Genomic DNA, 24,953 nt, shown 5'->3' with positions numbered 1-24,953 from the left:
AAAACCCCTAGTAGGGGTTTTTAAACTCAAAACCCCTAGTAGGGGTTTTTAAACTCGAAACCCTCTGGTAGGGGTTTTAAACTCGAACCCCCCTGGTAGGGGTTTTTAAACTCGAACCCCCTGGTAGGGGTTTTTAAACTCGAACCCCCCTGGTAGGGGTTTTAAACTCAAAACCTCTTTGGTTGTGCTGGGGAAAGTGATGGTTTAGTATTAAAATCTCACCTAAAATAAACAAAATTAAAGCAAAAAATCAGTCACTAAATTCCGACTCCCCCCCTTCGGGGGGGGATTTCATTTCGGGGGGGGGTTTGAACCCCCAAAACCCCCCCCCTGGCTACGCCCATGCTATATATATATATTTGTCTATGTCTATGATTATGACACAAAGGCAAAATATTGGGAATATGGCAGTTTTGTACTTTTCAAAACTAAAGATCATAATTATATATTGGCTGAAATGTTAGTCCTAGAATTTAAAGCTCAATTGCCGCCATTTTTTTTCCCACATAGATATAGTACATAAAACATATTTGACTTCCCCAAAATAAAAATAACTTCCTACTTCCAGTCTATATTTATTTATGTCTATGGTCTAGGAGTTTTGTTTAATCTCTAAGACTGAAGATCATGCAATTTTTCAATTTTTCAGAATTCGGAAATCCGAATACAATAGATATACATGTTTTCAAGTTACATGAAGCTATTCCCTTTTTCCAGTCTATATTTTTTTATGTCTATGAATAATATATAATATTGTAACAACTTAAGGGAGGCAACTCAACGAGGCAACTATGTTTATTCACAGGACATCACAAGTACACAAAACAACTTCTTTTAGCAGTCTCTTCATACTGGCTCTAGACTTGGGCGGAAATCGTTCTCTTCTAATGTCAACATCTTTTTCTGTCTAGTTTCTGGCAGTGCGCACCTTCTGGGAAGTTCTGCACTATCTTGAATGGCGGTGCGCATGACGGGGTTATAGCAAAATTAATATATTGCAGGTCAAGGTGGCTTTCGCTTTGGTGGTAGAGGTTCCAGCCAATTTTTGTATGGCACGCTTTTCTTCAAGAGCTGAGACCCATGTTTTTACGCTGTCCATAGCTTTCTTGGTCACTGTTTCTCGTCACCGTTTTATTACATCCACGTAACGGAGATGTGGGCAACCAGTTTTTCTTGAGCCAGACGCGAGTTGCCTGTAGAGAATGATTTTGGGATACGATTGTCCTTCATCCGACAAACATGTCCGAGCCAGCGCAGGCGGCGTTGCCTGATGACTGTAAAGATGTAAAACACGAACTAATGACCTAGACCTAGTATATTTTGGCTTAGACTGAAACATTGATATACTTGTTTCAATACGTATAAAATAATTAGATCTTAATAAAGGCTATTTGGGTATATTTTTTGTTAGTTGTCACCAAACGAACAATTAAAAAAAAGTTGCTGATGTTGAATTTAAATGATTTAAAATTAGAACTGCATTTGAGAATTTTAAACACGTGGACATATATTTCATTGGTCTTGAATAAAAAAATAGAATCTAGATCTAGAGCTACAAATAACTAAAGGGACTCTACTCTTGTATATTTAATTTTATACGCTTGCAATCATTCAAAGATCTAGATTTCTAGATCTAAACCTATATTAGGCTATATTCTAGACCTCTAGTCTCTAGTAAATATTTAATTTACCCTAGCCTTATGCTTTTAGATCTACGTAATCATCTTCTTTTTTGAAGTAACGTCTGTATCATATAAGATAAGTCATAAGAAGATAACCATAAGATATTCAAATGTTAGTCAATCATTTTTTTTGTCATACTACTAGTCATACTCATATGTCATACTCATAAATAGTGACACTCATTGTCTCATACAGTGAGTCAGTTGAACCATGCCAAGTGTCTATGTCTATTTAATCTATGAGTTATAGTTAGATAGGTCTACCCCTATCTTAACTATCTACCTAATACATTTATCATAATATATAATATATAATAATGATATAGAATATAGAGGTCTAGATATTCAATATAGATTAAATTAAATCCTCTGTTAACTGTTTGGGACCCCTCAAGACAAGTTCCTCAAGAAATTGAAGAAAACATTAAGAAACTGGAATAGACAGAAAATAGATCTGTGAGATTCATAACAAATGAATATTCACATTTGACTAGAGTAACACCTTTGGTAAAATCACTAAATTTAGAAAGCCTTCAGGACAGAAGACTCAAAAGTAAAGTAGAAATTACACATAAACATGAATCTTCAAATTATACAAAAACAAAATTTAATAAAATACTCAGAAAGACACAAAGATAAAGGCACATTCCCCATCCCATATGCTAGGACAAATTTTTACAAATGCTCCTTCTTCCCTAGTGCTATTAGAGCATGGAATGGATTGCCTGAGCTAGCCAGAAAAACCATTGACTTGGCAGAATTTAAGTCATTGGTTAATATGCATGACTGAATGCATGACGCGTAGTAGGAGATAATCATTTTCTTTTTTGAAGTAACGTCTGTATTATATAAGATAAAAAGATAAGAAATAGATAGATCTAGAATCTATCTATTATAATGTCTATATTTATATTATATCACTAGGTCACTAGAGTCTATATAATATAGTATATAATATCAGTATATTTGTCTAGATTTGGATCATCTTGTCTTAGTAGATCTAGATTTAATCTTATTATTATTTAAAATATCAACAAGCTGAACAGGTGTTTTTCAGTCTCAGCTGAGCTTTGCCTTTACTGCCTTTAGACTTTGGTGACAACTTTAGTCTTTATTTTGACTTTAAGGCAGATGACTGAGAAGCCTTTCAAAATTTTAACAACACTCTCAACACTGCCAATACTCCAACAGTCGTTAAATTGAGAAAATGCTAGATATATACTGTAATTAGTGTAATATATAGATTCTAGATCTAGAATCTAGACTACACAACATTAGAGATCTAGATCTACAGAATTTGAATTAATCTATATCTAGTAAATCTAGTATATATTATATATTGCAAACTAGATCTATGTGCCCAAGGCCAAATTAGGCAAGTTGACCCATGCATGGAAAAAAGTTTTAATCCGACAACGACCTGTCATAATATATAATATTTAATAACATATATTTATGTTGGGATATAGAGTCTATATCTAGAATCTAGATCTATTTGTAAGCTTTTTTTCAAAAATGAAACTTACAAATAAGATATGTCACAAATAGATTGATGTATGAACACCTCTGTTTACTATTGAGAATAACTAGATTTACTAGATCTATATTTGAGCCAAATTATGATTAACTAATAACTAGATCTATCATCAAAACATCTGCAGCTTCATAGATTTATATCTCATTATAACATCATCAATTACATTTTTGATATCATTAAATCTAATACTAGATCTAGATTTAAATATCCATATTTTTAATTAAAAAAATTATTTTGACACATCAAAATTTGATTATACTAGATTGACCTATTCACATGCGTCTTCTTTTTTGAATTATAAAATAAAACCAAGATGTAGATTCTAGATCTAAATATTGTCAGAATGAAAACTGTCTAGTAACAATACTAGTTTTGATATTGGATCAACATTAAAATGGAATTATAAAATTGTACTAATTTTCCTTGTTGATATTACTAGGCACAATATATACATTTCAACAATTAGAGGATAACACCTAAATGTAGGAGGTTAAAATAATAACACAAAAAAAGGTATTCATTTAATAGCCTGTTTGTTGCAAAATTTCACGAAAATACATTTTATAAAATAAATTTTTGTTAAAATATATATATTTTAAAATGTTATTTTATTCATGTACATACATGTGCTGCATGGCATATGTAGTATATATTTAAATATTTATTTTAGTATGTACCATACACATTATATTTTTTGTATGGGAGGGAAAGTTTCGTATCTTCATTTTAAATAGCAAGCGTATATAATCTAAAACAAAAATATATACAGTCCAATTCTCTCTCACTATTTTTACTCTTGTCTTCCTAATGTGCTATATTTAGGGCCCTATAATTAAATGATATTTGTCTCATACCAATTTAAAAAAAAAAAAATAACATTTTTTTTTCCAAAGGAGCCGGCTTGACTTTAGGTGGGACAAAAACACAGGACACAATTAAAAAAGATGACACCAAAAGCTCTCAACTAAAAGGTAGATCATTAAAGCTTTTTAAAATGTAGACCCAGATTTAGGTTAGTTCATTTTTCAGCAGTGTACCTTATAAATGTAATAACTAAATTGTCTTTGATGATAATTAATTTTTCATTGTTTTAAGTCATCTTTTTTTTTATACCAGTTGTTTAGAAGTGTTTCTAAAAAAATATATACTTGAATTCTAGATCTAGATCATCTGAAGCTTTTAACTGTTTTTTAATTTTATTAAATTTGTTTGATGTCAGATTTCTGTATTCATAACATTCTATAAACTATGATTGTTGTTCTATGTTGAATACAAATGATTTTACACTTTTCAAAAAGTTGAAAGCAAAGTGAGATTTAATATCATTGTTAATATATGTTGATCATTATAGTAGCCATTCTCTTAATTTGTGCTTTGACCAACAATAAATCTTTAATTTTTGGAATCTAAGACAATGCTATATTATCTAATTTTAAGTTACATGTTTTGATAAGATATTTTTATCTGATGAACAGGAACTAAGACAATTAAATGAATATTTTGTACTGATAGTAGTACATTATTGTCATAAAAAATATTTCTACATCCTTTTCTAATTTGCAACTTTGCCTTATTTGACATATTTAATAACTTATTGAAAATTGAAACACTTGGGCAGCTAGGCCATTTAATCTAAGTTACTTTTATATTTTAGGGGATGACACAAAAAATACTCAGCTTAGTGGGCAACAGAAAAAACAAAGCTCATTTCAAGGTATTGTGCATTTTAATGTTTATAAAGTTTATATCCTGTAGAGACTGTAATGGGCAGCAGGCTGTGTGAGTGGTCAATAAGTTCGTTTGAGGGTATGATTGCCAAAGTGGCTACTAGGCTGATGTACCAAGTTCTATACTTCATAATATACAAAAAGGTTGTAGTAACACAGTAAGACACTAAATGAAGTAGTGAAACATTAATAAATTATTTACACAATGGTAACAATTCAAAATATACTCATACATCTCAAAACCTTGAGGAACCTCAAGGTACACATTCAACAAATTAAAGAAGTCATTAGACCTAGTAAATGTTGTTACAAGCCAATACCACTCAGGCTCATGAACTTATAGTAATGTTACAATTAAAGAGGTTATATATACTTGTTACGTGCGCAGCATGGTGTGAATGTGGAATGGTGCGAATACATGTTGAAAGAGGAAAATAGAGGGATCCAAAAATGGAGCAACGTAAATGAGGTTATTATTGATATATTGTTATATGTTGAATCAAGATCAAAGTCCTCATAATATACTATCTATAGATGAGTCTGTTTGATGTATGATTAAGATTCTCATCTGCTTGTAACAATACTTAAGCCTTGTAAAAGCATAAACAAATTATAAGTATTATATTACCAATGGCTACTAGTGGACCATAAATACAAATACCAACTATGAGAGAAAACACTGCCTACTAGGATCATGACCAGGTTGCTACTACAACTATCCCAACATACACTATGCCCCCCCCCCCCCCCCCGAATATCAGTGTTAAAAAGCAATTCCAATGTCCTTCTAACTCACAAATCATCACAAATAAACAAAACTTACACCCACTCATCAACCCCAGAGACCCTAAGGATAAAGTCCTTGCAACACCACCATCCAAAACTATGGCAGCTTAACGTATGTGTAGCTATTCAAAACAGTTCCAATACTCACCATAAGCAGGGTAATTAAAACTGTTGTACCTGTAGGCACCAAACAGAAGAAAAACAAGCATCCACATTAGTGGGAAAAAGTAACCAGGGTGCATTCTCTGATTGTGCAAGCATAAAGAATATGGTTAACAAATATTACAGGGTATTCAGTATCAACATTTATATTTTAACTCTTTATCTCTGTAATTATTTTCCACGTTCTGACAATTGTTCTTTTTTCACATTTGTACATTCTACCCTGTTATGATAAAAATTCAATAACATTTTTGTTTGTAATCAGAAAACGTTACTTTTGATATAGAATTAAAGGAAAATGCATGCTCTTTTTATATTAAACAAAATTAAAGTTTATAAAATGAAAATTACTTGAATTTAATGGGGTCAAATCAATGATGGTATCGTTAATTAGGAGAGAAAGAGTTAAGAAAACTTAGCTTTCTGCCATACATTGTATCTTAATGAGCTGTTGAGCAAAAGGCCTTGTCTTTAGTTTTATGGGTTGTATGTTTATTTAAAAAATTTGTGTGTACCCTTCTGTCTAGTAGAATGCATGTCAAATATCAATATCAAATATCTTTTGATATGAATAAGGTTACAAAAAACCTTATAAAAAATGTGTCTGTCTTACATGTTGGCCTAGTTACATGAGGGTCAAAGGTTGTAACAAATTCTCTTGTAATAATACATAACGTATGGATCAGTGACCAGTCCACCATAATTGATAGTACCTTGAAAGTTGGCAATTGCAAAAAAGCATATGCAACATTAAAAGCTTTAACTAATACAAGATGATGATGCATTTTAAAACTATTTATTTTCTTTTTGATGAACTGAAATAAAAAGTATTATTGTAAATTTCTATATTACAGATTATTTATCCTTTGTAGTTAAGATTATGTTTCTTTGGCCAATGATTAAAGAGCAGGGTGTCATGTGGCCAGCACAATGACCAACCGCCTTTAACCTACATTTGTTATGTCTTATTATGTGATGAGTCTCTTTAGCGACACACCAACACCAAAACGACAAAATCATAGTTTATAAATAATTTAATCTTAATTAACACTCTAAACACTATTTTGTTTCTATTTCTCCATTTTGGTTCTCCTCTCCTTTCAATATGCATTCGCACCATTCTGCGGATTCCATATTTACACTACGATGCACACGTAATAACTTTGCCAAACTAAAGTCAGGTACCCATTAGAGCTAGACGAACTCAGGGTTGTCCTGAAAATCCCAAAATTCAAAATCCCAGTCTTCACAGAGATTCAAACCCAGGACCCCAGGCTCTGAAGCCTAGCGCTTAACCACTCAGCCACCATGCCCCCTATTTATCCTTTAAAAATTATGTCAAAACGTGAATTATTTTTATATGTTAACAGTAAATTATTTGTCCATTTACAGTTGCAGGGAGTGTTAGTGCTCAAGCTAATACAAACCTTAAAATAGATGCAACTAAGAAAGATGACTCATCTAAAAAAGATGATGGCATAAGTGCTTTAGATAGCAAACTTGTGCAAGGTGTCAGCAATGGTAAGACATTTTTGTTTAGATGTCTCATAAATCTAATCTCATTCTTATGCTATGGGAGAGGCTTGGAAAGTTAACCCAATAAAAAATCAGAAGCTGGTGACCCTTAGGTTGCTTGCACACAGTGCTACTCTCGGTAGAACCTACAACACTGCTGATCCCAGACTGTATCAGGTACCTGCCATTCCCTTGGACACATTAGCTACCCAGATTGTGTGTGTGGCGGAACTGCTGTTGTGGGCAACATTATTCCAATCATAGCTAATGCTAAGGATTTCATCTCATTTCTTTGAACGAGGCTAACAACTTTTTCATTGTCTGTGAAACACACTCATATAATGTAAGCAAGATTGAGAGGGGATTAATTTCACAAGTGTTTCATTTACTATTTATCTTAACACAAAAAAAAAGCCATTGCATAATGTTCTTTACAAAAAAAAAACTCTATCATTTTGTCTTTCAATTAACTTTTATTGTACTTAACAGTTTTGGGAAAGTTATCCAACCAAGACAATGTGGCAAAAAAAGATGATGGTAAACCTATTGTCTCTAGTGGAAACAACCAGCCAGCATTGAATGGTATGATTTCACTGTTATTAATGAATGTGATTGAACACATTTGGTCTATTTTGGTCTGTGTTAGTTAAAAAGAAATCCTTTAAGGACTTTCATTTTTTGAGGAATTAATAATAATAATAATAAAAATTATCTAGTGCTGTTAACCAACATAATATAGGCTCAATGTGCTGTGATAACATTGCAGACATTAAGTTAAAATGACAAACTAATCTAAAAAAGTTTTCAACAGGTAGTTCTTAATGTTCTTGAATGTAGTAAAGCATGTTGTTTTAGATCAAAGTGGAGTGAGTTCCAAACCTTTGGTACATGCACTGAAAAAGCCACAAACCATAACTTTTGTTGGAGAAATGTGGCATAACTAGAAGAGTTGAGTGCATGGAAAGCATGGAGTGGAGAATTTGAACATTTTCCATCACTTTGAGAAGAAAACAAAGGGTTATAAAAAGCAAGTGCAAATGTTAAAGGCAATGGTGTCTAAGGATAACAAAGTAAAGTACATTTCCCTTTCAGACCTTGCGATCTAGATGGCTAGATGATTTTGTTATGACATGATTAGGAATTAGTTATTTGTTTCGGGAATAAGGGGAAAGTTTTAATTAGCGACAAGTGACGTGACAGATCTTTAAAAAATAAGAACGCTCTAAGTGACGCTAAAAGGAAGACGCTTCTTGTAGAGTAGTAGACTTGAGTACGACATAATTGACATCGGACGATTCCCTTCTTGAGTATTAAACATATTTGTAGAACAACATATCAGCGTCGACTACATATTTGATTGTTTCGGCCTTTCGCCGGTGTTACTGAAGTAGTTGAGTTCAGCGTTACTTCCAGTCAGATCTACACTAGACAGATTGCCAAGAATCAACACCGCGCGGAGGCCTTAACAATTTAAAGGGCATCTGTTTCTGTGGCCCATTGTTAATGAGGGTGTCATTTGGCCAGTACAATGACCAGCTGCGTTTACTTTTCCCCAACTAATGCCTGGTACCCATTAGAATTGGGTGGACTCAGAGGCATCCTAAAGATCCCAAAATTAAAAATCCCAGTCTTCACCAGGATTAAAACCTGGGACTCCACTCAACCACCAAGTCTCTAAATGATAGTACTTAACTAAAATAAAATAGTTTGCATTTAACAATCTGGGGTGAATGCTTTTAAAGCTTGTCTTTTTAGTTACTTTTTCTGATTAAACTGTAGATTAAACTTTAATCTGTAGTGCTAAGCCTGATAAGGAAAATTAAAGCATTATTCACTCACAAATTCACTTGAGCCTTGACTTGCATCATCAATACACAGCTATACCAAGATTCCTAATTGCTCCAAGCGAGAAGTAACAGGAACCGCATGTTCTTGATCTAAAATTATGCTGATTGAAAAGAGAGCTCAATCAAGATCTGAGACCACTCTATGTGGTCAATTCAATCAGGGTTTAAGAGTAGAATAAAAAGTTTAGGTCTAGTTTTGATGTTCTTGAATTTGCTGACTTCCAAGAACTTTATATACTAAGTACATTATGTACAAAAAATATAGATCTAGATCAGTGGTCTTCAACGGGGGTGCTATCGCCCTCTGGGGGGCATTGTCATGAAATTGAGGGGTGCTGGGAACCAAATGGGCTGTAGGGGGGAGCTGGGCACAATAGGGGCGGTCAGGGGGCGCTGGGCATAAAGGGGAAAAGGAGAAATAAAGCTGCACTGAAGCAAAACAAATGAAAAATTTCCTTAAAATTAAAGCAGGCAAATGAAATATAGGCAAAATATAGTTAGCTTGCTTCTAATTTAAGAATATAAACAACGTTAGAAATTGAGTACGGGAATTCCATTTTCTATTTCTAAATTCCTACTCTATTGCTGTAATTGGTGGGTATCTATTGTCTTTAGATCTTGCGCGCGTAAACATTGATGATTTAATTAACAAACTAGGTAATACAGTATCTGATTATAGTTTATTTTATCTACATATGCTAATATATTGATATGAAAATGTTAATTAAAAAAAACAACGCTACAGCTAAAATTCAAATAGAATAATTTAACCTTTTTTAAACAAAAACATTGACAAAGTGTTGTTAAGAAAACTCTCTGGTATGTAAAGGAGTATTTTCCTGAGTTTTATTGAGTGGCCACTAAATAAAAAGTATTCCATTGTTCTACTTTGAATGATTGCATTTTCAGATGAGTTTATGAAACCAAGTTGGCTTCACGAACATATAGCATTATCCAAAAATAATTTGAGAATATTCATTAAAATTATAAAAATTAAACAATATTAAAAATAAAAAAATAACATCAAAGCAGGATATGTTTATAGTGGCCTCTTAGAAAAATGCATAGCTTTTTAAAAGTCTTATGATCTTGTTTAAAAATTGATTAAAACTAAATTAAAAATTTTTCAAAACATATCTGTGACACAAAAAGACTTTTTTTTGTTAATGATGAAATATTATTTCAAATTTGTCTAGTTATGTAGCTTATGATGACATATAGGAAACCATCAGTGCTTAGACACTACAATGGCTTCATAAGTAATATCACATCTATCCACTATTCACCTTGTGAGTCATAATACACAGGCAACATTTGTTAAAATTTGTGCCCAAAATTTAATTTGTATTTGAATCTTATTATAAAATTGTAAATAAAATACAAACCCATGCCCAAAATAAGATAAGCTCATCTTTTAACAGTTTTGTGAAACAAATAGAGCAACAAGTTAAACACTTGTAAACTAAAGTTCGCTGGATTTTCAATGGGGTTTGTTATTGCTCCTTTTGTTAAGCTCCTAAATACAATTTTTGAATTTTTTTTTTTTGAGAAACAGGCAGGAAGATTCATCGGTTGGCGATGACTTAAAGATGGCTAAATAAATTGTTTTATAGGGTAGACATCTAACGAAAATGAATGAAACCAACCTCCGACTGCAAGGAAAGAAATTGACTTTCATTTATTTTATCATTTTCTCTTTTATCGAGATATTAAATCTATTTTAAAGAGTTTTACAATCTCACATAACTTGTTTGTCGACAAATGAATTACTGCCTAAGGACATTGATATCTATGCCATTCACCCTACAATGCTGTATGAAGAAATGACGATTTGCTTGTAGGATGTAAATAAATAAAAAAAACAACTAAATATAAATGACAATGATTAAACATCTGTTACTGGTGTTCAAATTGAGTTCCAGGCAAAAAATAGATTTACAAAATTATGTCTTCTGTAAAAAGAATGTTACCATAGGAGGCACAAGATAAGTATTGCTGCATTTAAATGTTTCAGTAAAATTCCAAAACTGTGGTAGAAAATGTAATTATTTTTTAGCTTATCGAGCAACATACATGATTAACCTAGTTTTAGTGTGTAACAAACTTAATGAGTAAGCAAAGTAATAGACTTGATGTAGCCATTAGAGGAAACTGTCGCCTTGCTTTGGCTAATTTAAAGCTTGACATTTCTAATATTGTCAGATTGCAGGAGGCACAAGCTTAATTTTAAGCTTAGCTTGATTTTATTTTGTAATAAATTAAGCAATAATAATGTTTATATTAAAAATAAAACTAAATTTAAAATTAAACCTAAAAACAGAAGCCCTAATATTCAATAATTTAAAAAGGGACTATTCTTAGGATTTGAAAGAAAGTCATTTTTGTGTAATCACTGCAAATTATTTGACATAATTTTTGTATAATGATAATAATGGCAATGTCTTCGATTCCGGAGATTAAGATTAAGTGCAGTATTTCACATTACTACTCAAACCCAGATGTGACCTGCATATTTTCCTGAAATTTGTGCCGACAAAGCTGTTATCCGCTGGCAGTCTATTTAAGTTTTCTTTCCGTCTTTTGCGCCTGTCTTCAATAATGGCTTTTCTTTGAGTCTCAAATGTTTTTATGAAAGCTCTCCAACTGTTTCTCTCTGAGGCCATCTGCTGTCAGATACTTTCCTCTATGCCAGTGAGGGCGAAATTGTGCTTGAGTGGATCTTTATAAAGCTTACGGGGCACCTCTGTAACGCTGTCCTCCCATTAGCTCATCAAAGAAGATGGCCTTTGGCATGCGGTCGTCTCCCATGTGGGATAAGTGTTATTGACAGCATACAAATTAATAAATAAATGACATTTTGTTTAAATTTGCCTTCTCACGCTTTTTTATAAGTGTTTTTCTTAGAGGGGGGGGGGGGGGCACGCTGGCGGATTTTTTCAAAGAAAAAATATGAAAAGGAGGCGGTAGGCCAAAAAAGGTTGAAGAACACTGATCTAGTTCATGTTTTGCATTTATTGCAAAGACTTCATCAAACTTTGATTGTAAATAGATCTAAATATAAATGTGTTTTATCATCAAGATAAAATCAATGATGCTTCTAAGGGAAGCTCCAAGAAAGCTGGTGACAAATCTGGAAACGATGAAGGTTCAAAAGGATCTCAGCAAGGCTCTAAAAATGGTGAATTATACTTTATTTACACTGTTTACTTATTAAATAATAATTTTTGATGTTCACATTAAACAAATTTATAATACAAAACTTCAAATGAAAAGCTAAACGTTTTTAGTGTATTTTACTCAAAATATGTCAATTATAAAGAAAACATTCTTGTAAGTTTTGATGACACAATCCCCTCATTATTTCAATTCACTAAGTATATCAGTATGTACAATTGAACTGCAAATCTTTGTTTCTTTTTCTCCTTCAAGTGATCATGGGTCAGTCTTCTTTAAAACAACCTGGAATGTCTTCTAATGTTTAAAGGACATGACTTGTAAATCTGTCTTATTTATTTATTTTATTATATTAGCTAACTATAGTTTATCAAATGGCTGTTTTTCATATTATGCCATGTTTATAGTAAATATCACTTACTTTTTTCTCAGACTTTTTTTTGAGAGATAATATTTAATCTGTAATCCAACTTTTTTTTTTCTCTGACTTAAAAGGTAGGCCCTTTGAAATTATGACTTTTGAATAGGTGCAGTGTTTGGCAAAATAATTTTTTTTTACTCCAAACATTTATAATTTTTCAATATTTCATGCTTTAGTATCTCTGTAATTCTTCTTTTCTTCGCTTCACCTTCACCTATCCCTTAGTCTGTTTGACTGTTGGGGCACCACACAAGATTTGTCAAATTGCTTTTCTCCATTGCTCTTTTTTTTGCCTTGTATAGAACCTCTTTAACCTCTTTCAATGGCAGTTTTTTTTATAATAGTTAGCAGGTCATCATGGGGTCCAATCACTGTAGTAACTGTCAGGGTTGTGTTAAAGCCTTAACTCGTTTGCCCGGGCCCCTGACATTCAACAGGCACCTTCATGCTTGAAATAGATAATTGAATCGCTGTTAACAAATGTAATTGTTTAATGATATAATGATATGAATGTTGGTTATGACAAACTGATGGAGTAATATCATTGAGTTTAAAACATTCTAATATTGTGGTTATATATAATTAATGAAACAATAATTCTGCACCTTGCTATCCCACAACGCAACACTTTAGTACGCACAACACTTGACACTGTAGACTCTAGTCTCCAGTGTAGACTTGATGATCCCATAACTAACTCCCTGTAGAGACGTAAGGAAAAGAGAAATGGAAAGGTCTAATCCAATACACTATGGCAGCGAAACAACTGCAAAATGCTGTAATGTCTTAGAAACTCACCCTAAACAGGGGTATACAGACGAACCTTAAAGAAATGTTACACCAGCATAATAACAAAAACCCTCCATAAGCTTAAAAGCAAAGCAACTAAGAAGGTGCATTGAAAATTGTGCACCTAACAAACATTAGTGCTAGAATACCATAATCTACGCACCAATAGTAACCCTGTCTCTAATTTCTTCTTTTGTGATGTTTTCTTTTAATGTGATACCTAGGATCCTTCTCTAGCATCTCAATTCCATCACTAGGATCCTCCTCTCTAGCTCTGCAGTCAGCATCCAAGACTCCAAGCGTATAAGAATGTGGCCATGACCAGAGAGCGCATCAGTCTGATTTTGATGCCAAGGGCAATGCCTTTGTCTTTCCATATTGTTTTGAGTTTTGAAAGTGCTGTTATGGACTGTGCAATTTGGACCAGTAGTTCAGGTTTGGTTCCCTCATCTGAGACGATAGCTCCTAGGTATTTAAAACCACTGACACTTGCCAGCTTTTCACCTACAATGCCCCTATTCTCAGAGACTTTATAAAGTCAAGTGCTGCTATTGTTCTTTGTTTTCTTGTTTAATAAGAGACTGAACATCTTTGCTTTGAGCTATTTCATCATAACCTATAATGTCACATCATCTGTATAGTCCAGATGAGTATCACATGAAATAGACATAATGAGTCTGACCCATTGTTGTGTATTTATGTTTCTTATTATGTGTTGTGAACTGATCTGTTCTTGTGTGTCAAAATGTCTTGGTGTCCAGATCAGCATGTGTGTGTGTGTACTGTGTTATTTTGAACTTTTTTGTCATTCTTGTACAATATAGCTTAGAATCAAGACATGTCTTCCTGTAGTGTTTTATTAGGTTACTACACCCATTAGAAGACTTTTGCCATTGTAAATGACAATGGTGACTTTCTCTCAATGCTTCTTTTACGCACAGGAAAATTACTTTTGCATCTGATAACTTCTTCAGCAATACATTGAAGAAAACAGTTTCTTTGGCACTTTTCCTAGTTTTTGTACACAGATTTCTTTGACTTATTTTACCAGCACTTGTATCTGTATATGCTTAGTTATATAATTTACCCGCTGCTATAGGGATTTTTGTAATCTAATTGTTTTTTAAATTTAAAAATGGTAGGCTTAATTTTTAGAAAATACTTTTGCTAGTATTCTCATTAAGTTTGTCCAAAGATTCAAAATCAGACAAAATTTCTGGATGGAGCTGAGTTATAATTTCTCTGAAGTGTTTTATTTACATGCTAATCCTCCTAAAATCAATTTTAATTAAAAAAAAATAGTGAGTTTGACTAAAATAACTTGTGGTGAATATTAAATGTTTTCTTCCATTTCCTATTCATTTATTAGTACATTTAGTGACCAAATTTGTAAGGTATCACTATTGTTGTTTCAGGTTCAAATAAGTTGGTCAGCTCAGTAGGTAAAGCAGGAGACCAAAATGAATCCAACAAATTTAAAGGAACTACCAAGAATGGAGTATTGAGTAAGATGACATGTGTTGTTAAAGTGAATTATTTAGGGATGTCTGAATGATTAAAGAACCTTTTGTCATAGTAGTTAATTTTCATAAGTAGATTTTCTCATTTGTTTTTTATGATGATTCAGAAAACAGCATTGAGTCATCAAAAAATATAATTACTACTGCACGGTTTGTTGCCATTCTTTAATTACAAAATCAAATATTAATTACTTCATAATTTTTTGGACTACTTATCTTTGAAAGAACATACCCATCAGATTTTTAAATTTAATATTTAAAAAGAAAGAATATCATTAAAAATGAATCAATGTTTTCTTCTGTTAGATAACCTCAGTGCTGGTCTAAAGGGAAATTTAGGCAAAACTGGAGGTATATCTGGAAACAATGGAAGTCCTAAGGGATCTAAAGAAGGATCTAAAAATGGTGAGGTTTTTTTTTTCTAAAGAAAATAAAAATAATGTTCAATGATAATGTTGTAGTTTACATAGTATTTCAGGTTAATTAGATAACATCAGAATGGGCTTGGTAATCATAACTGGTTTTACAGTGGCCTCACTAGGATTGGTGCCACCTGTTAGCTCAGGGTGTCAAACTAAACACTATTCATCTAATTCACTACAGTCATTGATATTAAATGAGAGTTGATTCATTTTTTAAGTTTTTTTGTTTACCAAATTTTCATTTTATTAATAGCTATAACAAATATTAAAATGTAAGACTTAAAATTAGAAGCAGTGGAAATATCAACTGAACATGTTTTCTTTATGAGGTTATAAAACATTTTAGACATTACGGAAATGGTTTTACACTATACTAGTGTCGTACTTTAACATAACAAAAACCATGTTACATCTAAAGCTTTATTACACTGAATGACAAACAACTACACACATAGTAAAGATCATGACACGAAATATGGTCAGTACACAGTCTAACAAATGTCAACAAATACTAGGGGTGACAATCAAATAAATTCACGACATTAGTGTTTCTCAATCTTTTACTAGTAAACCCACCAAGACCCAAAAATTTAAGTTCACTGCCCCAATTGTCAGCAAGGGAACTGGTGGAGTGCTGTGAAGCACTGTGCGCCAAGTGTTTCCCTGCATTTTTAAGCTTCAGAATCTTATTGTTCTTGGGTCTACAATGTACCGTTTCTCCAAGTTTGAATATTCATTTGAACCAAGTAGACAACATAGGAGATAAAGAAGTACAAGATAAAGGGATCCATAAACTATTAGCAAACATTAAATCGAATAAAGCATTTGGACCTGATGGTATTCCAGCTAGATTACTCAAAGAACTAAGCAATGAGCTAGCACCAGTGTTCAAAATACTTTTTCAGGCATCTCTTAACCAGGGTAAAGTACCAAGGGACTGGAAAGAAGCTAATGTCACCCCCGATTTAAAAAAGGAGAAAAATCTGACCCAGGAAACTACAGACCAGTATCACTTACTAGCACCAGCATCAGATGTAAAATCCTAGAACACATAATATGTAGCAACATCATAAACCACTTAGACAAACACAACGTTCTTACTCCATACCAACATGGATTTAGGAAACATTAGAAGGGACTAAAGTTATTTAAGCAACCAGACTATACAACTAATTGATGAATTAGACAAGACGTCAAGGGCATATTTGTCACTAGCCTATATCACTAAAAATAGACTAGTGAGAGTCAGTTCACACTAAGAACCTTTTGAACAGATCTTGTTGCTAACTTCATTCATGGAAAAACAAAGGTTCTATTGAGAAGATAAAACAATGTTGCTTAAGTTTATAATTTAATTTCTAAAACATTGGTAATAATGTCTTTTTACTTGATTAATGTTCTAATACTAAATAACTATTGTAGGCCTACTATGCAAATACAACCAAATTGATTGTCCTTAAAAACAAAAAGATCACTTTCTTACACTGATGTCATCACATAATATTTAAGAAAATAATAGATTAATATAATATGCAATGTTTGTGTTGCTATCTAGCAATCATTTTTTAAAGCCATTAGCAATAGATAATTATTTTTCTCCTTGGGTGTCATCCGGTGTCTTTTGCATCCCGCATTGCTACCTAAGTGATGCCACTGCTTGTTTGCAGTATTGCACAAACATGTTATCTATTACAAGTATTTTTTTCCTGTATTTTTAACGTATGTTATTACTAAAATAATTTATTTGTTTTCAAAACTATAGACTTGAAATGTTTTGCTTATGATATTTATTAGCTAAATTTATATGTAAACCAATGGAGATACAACACAATACATATATTTCCTTTCATTAGAGATGAGAAGCTCCTTGTTCACACGTCAGTTCATTTTGCAGAAAAAGATATGCAAATGGATTCAATAAATATGTTAAGGGCTACTAAGTGGGTAGCTTTGTTTTACCTGGTCTCATGTCCTTTGACACTATTAAGCAGGATTTTAATACATAAAAAGTAATTAATATCATGTAATAGAATTAGTTACTGTATGTTAGGATTTAGCTCAACTAAAAGGATGGCTGAATTCAGCAGTTGTTCAATTGACCAGAATCTAACTGTATTTATTTATTTATTTTAAATATTTCTTATTAACTATTTCAATATGGTTAGTTTTAAAAATAACTGGGAAAAAAATGTTTCTAAATTTCTAAAGTTATCAATATTTTTGGTTATGCAGGTTCAAATAAATCAGTTGGATCAGTCAATCAACCAGGAGACCAATCTAAATCCAAAAAATCTAAAGGAAATACAAGGAATGTTGAAGGAGTCATTGGTAAAATTATGTTGTCTAATTCAGAAGTACTTTATTGTTTGTTATGCAGTAATTTGACAGTATTATTAAGTTATTATTGAGAAAAATATTAATAATCCTGTAACCAGGGATGGCTTTAATTGGATGCCCAGAACAGGATTTTCGTGAAGGCCCAGTACACTTTTTCAAAAACTTAAACAAAATCCACTTATTATATTTATATATTATGAGCGCGCTACAGGAGGACACTTTTAACCACAACAGTGTTGCCAACCAAAAGATTTAAAGTATTGTTTGTGAAAATTAGAAAAAAAAAATATGTTTGAAAAAAATGTGTTTCAGTTGCTGACCCGTCGAGCAATGAATATTTTTAAAATCTATTTTGTTGGGGTCCCTCTCTTGTGGAGTCTTAGGGACAGTAGCCCCACTGCTGTCCCCAAAATTCAGCACTCCCTGTAGCAAAGAAAAAAAAAAATTCTTACATAACAAAATGTTAAAAGCAGTTTTGCAAAATAATTTACTCGAATATTAAAATCAGATTTTCAGAATAAAAGAAAAATTATATACACTTGGAACCTTTTAACAAATATCTGTAATCTATAAAAGCAGATTTTTGTTGACACCATTTCTTTTTAAAACTAAATTTAGCTTCATATATAATATGTAGGTATTAGCTAAATTAAATACTTAAACAATTAATAAATCTCTTCTTTTCCAAATAAGAAAATTTAAAATCTTTTAATTGAAAAAAAAAATTTAACTTTCAATTTAGTATTCAATAAAAACTAAATCTTCAAAATAAAACACATGTTTTTCAATCAAGGTAACCTCAGTGCTGGTCTAAAGGGAAGTTTACCTAAAGTTGGAGGTACATCTGGAAATGTAGGAAGTTATCCTTTAATAAAAAAAACCAACCAACCATCCACATTAACTGTATTAAATAAGAAACCAAATCACAAAAATGAATCCATTTGTTTTTTTAAATCTAGGCAACCTTAGTGCTGGTCTAAAGGGAAGTTTACCTAAAGTTGGAGGTAAATCTGGAAATGTAGGAAGTCCAAAGGGATCTAAAGGAGGATCTAAAAAAGGTGATTTTTTTTTGTTTGTCTTTAGAGTATAAAATAATTTGAATGTTTGTATAATATTGTTATAATTTATATTGCCTTTTCTAGTTAATCAGAGCACATCATAATGATGTGAAACACTCTTTGTTCAATTTGCCAAAAGAATACATGAAAATGGCTTTAATAAATATATTTTGGGCTACTAACTGGGCAGCTTAGTCTTACCTCATGCTATGTCCTTTGAACCTATTAAACTGATTTTAATCCATAAAAAAAGATTATCTAATCCGTAGGAAATATAATACTGATACTCAATTTCTAAAGTAATACTTTTCTTTTTAAAGGATCAAATAAATCTGTTGGATCAGTCAATCAACCAGGAGACCAGTCTAAATCCAAAAAATCTAAAGGAAATACAAGGAATGTTGCAGGAGGCATTGGTAAATTGAATAAAAAAAAATTTATAAAATTCTCCTTTTGATTTACTTTCATTTTTTTTAAATAATGAATTAAATTTAATATTTTTTTACTTGATAATAATTTTTTTCTAATTATCCTTTAATAAAAAAAAACCAACCAACCATCCACATTAACTGTATTAAATAAGAAACCAAATCACAAAAATGAATCCATTTGTTTTTTTAAATCTAGGCAACCTCAGTGCTGGTCTAAAGGGAAGTTTACCTAAAGTTGGAGGTAAATCTGGAAATGTAGGAAGTCCAAAGGGATCTAAAGGAGGATCTAAAAAAGGTGACTTTTTTTTTGTTTGTCTTTAGAGTATAAAATAATTTGAATGTTTGTGTAATATTGTTATAATTTATATTGCATTTTCTGGTTAATCAGAGCACATCATAATGATGTGAAACACTCTTTGTTCAATTTGCCAAAAGAATACATGAAAATGGCTTTAATAAATATATTTTGGGCTACTAACTGTGCAGCTAAGTCTTACCTCATGCTATGTCCTTTGAACCTATTTAACTGATTTTAATCCATAAAAAAAAGATTATCTAAACCGTAGGAAATATAATACTGATACTCAATTTCTAAAGTAATACTTTTCTTTTTAAAGGATCAAATAAATCTGTTGGATCAGTCAATCAACCAGGAGACCAATCTAAATCCAAAAAATCTAAAGGAAATACAAGGAATGTTGCAGGAGGCATTGGTAAATTGAATTAAAAAAACAATTTATAAAATTCTCCATTTGATTTACTTTCATTTTTTTTAAATATTGAATTAAATTTAATATTTTTTTACTAGATAATAATTTTTTTCTAATTATCCTTTAATAAAAAAAAACCAACCAACCATCCACATTAACTGTATTAAATAAGAAACCAAATCACAAAAATGAATCCATTTGTTTTTTTAAATCTAGGCAACCTTAGTGCTGGTCTAAAGGGAAGTTTACCTAAAGTTGGAGGTAAATCTGGAAATGTAGGAAGTCCAAAGGGATCTAAAGGAGGATCTAAAAAAGGTGTTTTTTTTTTTGTTTGTCTTTAGAGTATAAAATAATTTGAATGTTTGTATAATATTAATATTGTGATAATTTATATTGCCTTTTCTAGTTAATCAGAGCACATCATAATGATGTGAAACACTCTTTGTTCAATTTGCCAAAAGAATACATGAAAATGGCTTTAATAAATATATTTTGGGCTACTAACTGGGCAGCTTAGTCTTACCTCATGCTATGTCCTTTGAACCTATTTAACTGATTTTAATCCATAATAAAAGATTATCTAATCCGTAGGAAATATAATACTGATACTCAATTTCTAAAGTAATACTTTTCTTTTTAAAGGATCAAATAAATCTGTTGGATCAGTCAATCAACCAGGAGACCAATCTAAATCCAAAAAATCTAAAGGAAATACAAGGAATGTTGCAGGAGGCTTTGGTAAATTGAATTAAAAAAACAATTTATAAAATTCTCCATTTGATTTACTTTCATTTTTTTAAAATATTGAATTAAATTTAATATTTTTTTACTAGATAATAATTTTTTTCTAATTATCCTTAAATAAAAAAAAACCAACCAACCATCCACATTAACTGTATTAAATAAGAAACCAAATCACAAAAATGAATCCATTTGTTTTTTTAAATCTAGGCAACCTTAGTGCTGGTCTAAAGGGAAGTTTACCTAAAGTTGGAGGTAAATCTGGAAATGTAGGAAGTCCAAAGGGATCTAAAGGAGGATCTAAAAAAGGTGATTTTTTTTTTGTTTGTCTTTAGAGTATAAAATAATTTGAATGTTTGTATAATATTAATATTGTGATAATTTATATTGCCTTTTCTAGTTAATCAGAGCACATCATAATGATGTGAAACACTCTTTGTTCAATTTGCCAAAAGAATACATGAAAATGGCTTTAATAAATATATTTTGGGCTACTAACTGGGCAGCTTAGTCTTACCTCATGCTATGTCCTTTGAACCTATTTAACTGATTTTAATCCATAATAAAAGATTATCTAATCCGTAGGAAATATAATACTGATACTCAATTTCTAAAGTAATACTTTTCTTTTTAAAGGATCAAATAAATCTGTTGGATCAGTCAATCAACCAGGAGACCAATCTAAATCCAAAAAATCTAAAGGAAATACAAGGAATGTTGCAGGAGGCATTGGTAAATTGAATTAAAAAAACAATTTATAAAATTCTCCTTTTGATTTACTTTCATTTTTTTTAAATAATGAATTATATTTAATATTTTTTTACTTGATAATAATTTTTTTCTAATTATCCTTAAATAAAAAAAACCAACCAACCATTCACATTAACTTTATTAAATAAGAAACCAAATCACAAAAATGAATCCATTTGTTTTTTTAAATCTAGGCAACCTTAGTGCTGGCCTAAAGGGAAGTTTACCTAAAGTTGGAGGTAAATCTGGAAATGTAGGAAGTCCAAAGGGATCTAAAGGAGGATCTAAAAAAGGTGACTTTTTTTTTGTTTGTCTTTAGAGTATAAAATAATTTGAATGTTTGTATAATATTGTTATAATTTATATTGCATTTTCTGGTTAATCAGAGCACATCATAATGATGTTAAACACTCTTTGTTCAATTTGCCAAAAGAATACATGAAAATGGCTTTAATAAATATATTTTGGGCTACTAACCGGGGAGCTTAGTCTTACCTCATGCTATGTCCTTTGAACCTTTTTAACTGATTTTAATCCATAATAAAAGATTATCTAATCCGTAGGAAATATAATACTGATACTCAATTTCTAAAGTAATACTTTTCTTTTTAAAGGATCAAATAAATCTGTTGGATCAGTCAATCAACCAGGAGACCAATCTAAATCCAAAAAATCTAAAGGAAATACAAGGAATGTTGCAGGAGGCATTGGTAAATTGAATTAAAAAAACAATTTATAAAATTCTCCTTTTGATTTACTTTCATTTTTTTTAAATAATGAATTAAATTTAATATTTTTTTACTTGATAATAATTTTTTTCTAATTATCCTTTAATAAAAAAAACCAACCAACCATCTACATAACTGTATTAAATAAGAAACCAAATCACAAAAATGAATCCATTTGTTTTTTTAAATCTAGGCAACCTTAGTGCTGGTCTAAAGGGAAGTTTACCTAAAGTTGGAGGTAAATCTGGAAATGTAGGAAGTCCAAAGGGATCTAAAGGAGGATCTAAAAAAGGTGACTTTTTTTTTGTTTGTCTTTAGAGTATAAAATAATTTGAATGTTTGTATAATATTGTTATAATTTACATTGCATTTTCTAGTTAATCAGAGCACATCATAATGATGTGAAACACTCTTTGTTCAATTTGCCAAAAGAATACATGAAAATGGCTTTAATAAATATATTTTGGGCTACTAACTGGGCAGCTTAGTCTTACCTCATGCTATGTCCTTTGAACCTATTAAATTGATTTTAATCCATAAAAAAAGATTATCTAATCCGTAGGAAATATAATACTGATACCCAATTTCTAAAGTAATACTTTTCTTTTTATAGGATCAAATAAATCTGTTGGATCAGTCAATCAACCAGGAGACCAATCTAAATCCAAAAAATCTAAAGGAAATACAAGGAATGTTGCAGGAGGCATTGGTAAATTGAATTAAAAAAACAATTTATAAAATTCTCCTTTTGATTTACTTTCATTTTTTTAAAATATTGAATTAAATTTAATATTTTTTTACTTGATAATAATTTTTTTCTAGTTATCCTTTAATAAAAAAAAACCAACCAACCATCCACATTAACTGTATTAAATAAGAAACCAAATCACAAAAATGAATCCATTTGTTTTTTTAAATCTAGGCAACCTTAGTGCTGGTCTAAAGGGAAGTTTACCTAAAGTTGGAGGTAAATCTGGAAATGTAGGAAGTCCAAAGGGATCTAAAGGAGGATCTAAAAAAGGTGACTTTTTTTTTGTTTGTCTTTAGAGTATAAAATAATTTGAATGTTTGTATAATATTGTTATAATTTACATTGCATTTTCTAGTTAATCAGAGCACATCATAATGATGTGAAACACTCTTTGTTCAATTTGCCAAAAGAATACATGAAAATGGCTTTAATGAATATATTTTGGGCTACTAACTGGGCAGCTTAGTCTTACCTCATGCTATGTCCTTTGAACCTATTTAACTGATTTTAATCCATAATAAAAGATTATCTAATCCGTAGGAAATATAATACTGATACTCAATTTCTAAAGTAATACTTTTCTTTTTAAAGGATCAAATAAATCTGTTGGATCAGTCAATCAACCAGGAGACCAATCTAAATCCAAAAAATCTAAAGGAAATACAAGGAATGTTGCAGGAGGCATTGGTAAATTGAATTAAAAAAACAATTTATAAAATTCTCCTTTTGATTTACTTTCATTTTTTTTAAATATTGAATTAAATTTAATATTTTTTTACTTGATAATAATTTTTTTCTAATTATCCTTAAATAAAAAAAAACCAACCAACCATCCACATTAACTGTATTAAATAAGAAACCAAATCACAAAAATGAATCCATTTGTTTTTTTAAATCTAGGCAACCTTAGTGCTGGCCTAAAGGGAAGTTTACCTAAAGTTGGAGGTAAATCTGGAAATGTAGGAAGTCCAAAGGGATCTAAAGGAGGATCTAAAATAGGTGACTTTTTTTTTGTTTGTCTTTAGAGTATAAACTAATTTGAATGTTTGTATAATATTAATATTGTGATAATTTATATTGCCTTTTCTAGTTAATCAGAGCACATCATAATGACGTGAAACATTCTTTGTTCAATTTGCCAAAAGAATACATGAAAATGGCTTTAATAAATATATTTTGGGCTACTAACTGGGCAGCTTAGTCTTACCTCATGCTATGTCCTTTAAACCTATTAAACTGATTTTAATCCATAAAAAAAGATTATCTAATCTGTAGGAAATATAATACTGATACTCAATTTCTAAAGTAATACTTTTCTTTTTAAAGGATCAAATAAATCTGTTGGATCAGTCAATCAACCAGGAGACCAATCTAAATCCAAAAAATCTAAAGGAAATACAAGGAATGTTGCAGGAGGCATTGGTAAATTGAATTAAAAAAACAATTTATAAAATTCTCCTTTTGATTTACTTTCATTTTTTTAAAATATTGAATTAAATTTAATATTTTTTTACTTGATAATAATTTTTTTTCTAATTATCCTTTAATAAAAAAAAACAACCAACCATCCACATTAACTATATTAAATAAAAAACCAAATAGCAAAAATGAATCCATTTGTTTTTTAAAATCTAGGCAACCTTAGTGCTGGTCTAAAGGGAAGTTTACCTAAAGTTGGAGGTAAATCTGGAAATGTAGGAAGTCCAAAGGGATCTAAAGGAGGATCTAAAAAAGGTGACTTTTTTTTTGTTTGTCTTTAGAGTATAAAATAATTTGAATGTTTGTATAATATTGTTATAATTTACATTGCATTTTCTAGTTAATCAGAGCACATCATAATGATGTGAAACACTCTTTGTTCAATT

At 30.9% G+C, this 24,953-nt stretch overlaps 1 protein-coding gene across 3 annotated transcripts in view; it reads left to right on the top strand.

Annotated features, from left to right (window-relative positions):
• The window catches only part of LOC106062065 (uncharacterized), a 105,451-nt gene that overhangs the window by 11,343 nt on the left and 69,155 nt on the right, over positions 1-24,953 (top strand). For 2 of the 3 annotated variants that reach the window (XM_056023347.1, XM_056023345.1), the window contains exons 2-26: positions 4,113-4,190; positions 4,874-4,933; positions 7,287-7,415; positions 7,899-7,991; positions 12,336-12,434; positions 15,056-15,145; positions 15,467-15,565; positions 17,815-17,910; positions 18,879-18,977; positions 19,298-19,393; positions 19,605-19,703; positions 20,026-20,121; positions 20,335-20,433; positions 20,761-20,856; positions 21,070-21,168; positions 21,496-21,591; positions 21,804-21,902; positions 22,224-22,319; positions 22,531-22,629; positions 22,951-23,046; positions 23,260-23,358; positions 23,680-23,775; positions 23,989-24,087; positions 24,415-24,510; positions 24,724-24,822. In XM_056023347.1, coding sequence (XP_055879322.1) covers positions 4,113-4,190; positions 4,874-4,933; positions 7,287-7,415; positions 7,899-7,991; positions 12,336-12,434; positions 15,056-15,145; positions 15,467-15,565; positions 17,815-17,910; positions 18,879-18,977; positions 19,298-19,393; positions 19,605-19,703; positions 20,026-20,121; positions 20,335-20,433; positions 20,761-20,856; positions 21,070-21,168; positions 21,496-21,591; positions 21,804-21,902; positions 22,224-22,319; positions 22,531-22,629; positions 22,951-23,046; positions 23,260-23,358; positions 23,680-23,775; positions 23,989-24,087; positions 24,415-24,510; positions 24,724-24,822 — 2,403 coding nt within the window. Of the gene's footprint in view, positions 1-4,112; positions 4,191-4,873; positions 4,934-7,286; positions 7,416-7,898; positions 7,992-12,335; positions 12,435-15,055; positions 15,146-15,466; positions 15,566-17,814; positions 17,911-18,712; positions 18,758-18,878; positions 18,978-19,297; positions 19,394-19,604; positions 19,704-20,025; positions 20,122-20,334; positions 20,434-20,760; positions 20,857-21,069; positions 21,169-21,495; positions 21,592-21,803; positions 21,903-22,223; positions 22,320-22,530; positions 22,630-22,950; positions 23,047-23,259; positions 23,359-23,679; positions 23,776-23,988; positions 24,088-24,414; positions 24,511-24,723; positions 24,823-24,953 lie in introns of all 3 variants that reach the window. The other variant, XM_056023346.1, reaches the window with a different exon arrangement.

This window comes from Biomphalaria glabrata, chromosome 3 (assembly GCF_947242115.1).
Source record: "Biomphalaria glabrata chromosome 3, xgBioGlab47.1, whole genome shotgun sequence".
NCBI lineage: Eukaryota > Metazoa > Mollusca > Gastropoda > Planorbidae > Biomphalaria > Biomphalaria glabrata.
Note: the sequence above shows the minus strand (reverse complement) of the source record. Positions and strands in the feature narration are given on the sequence as shown.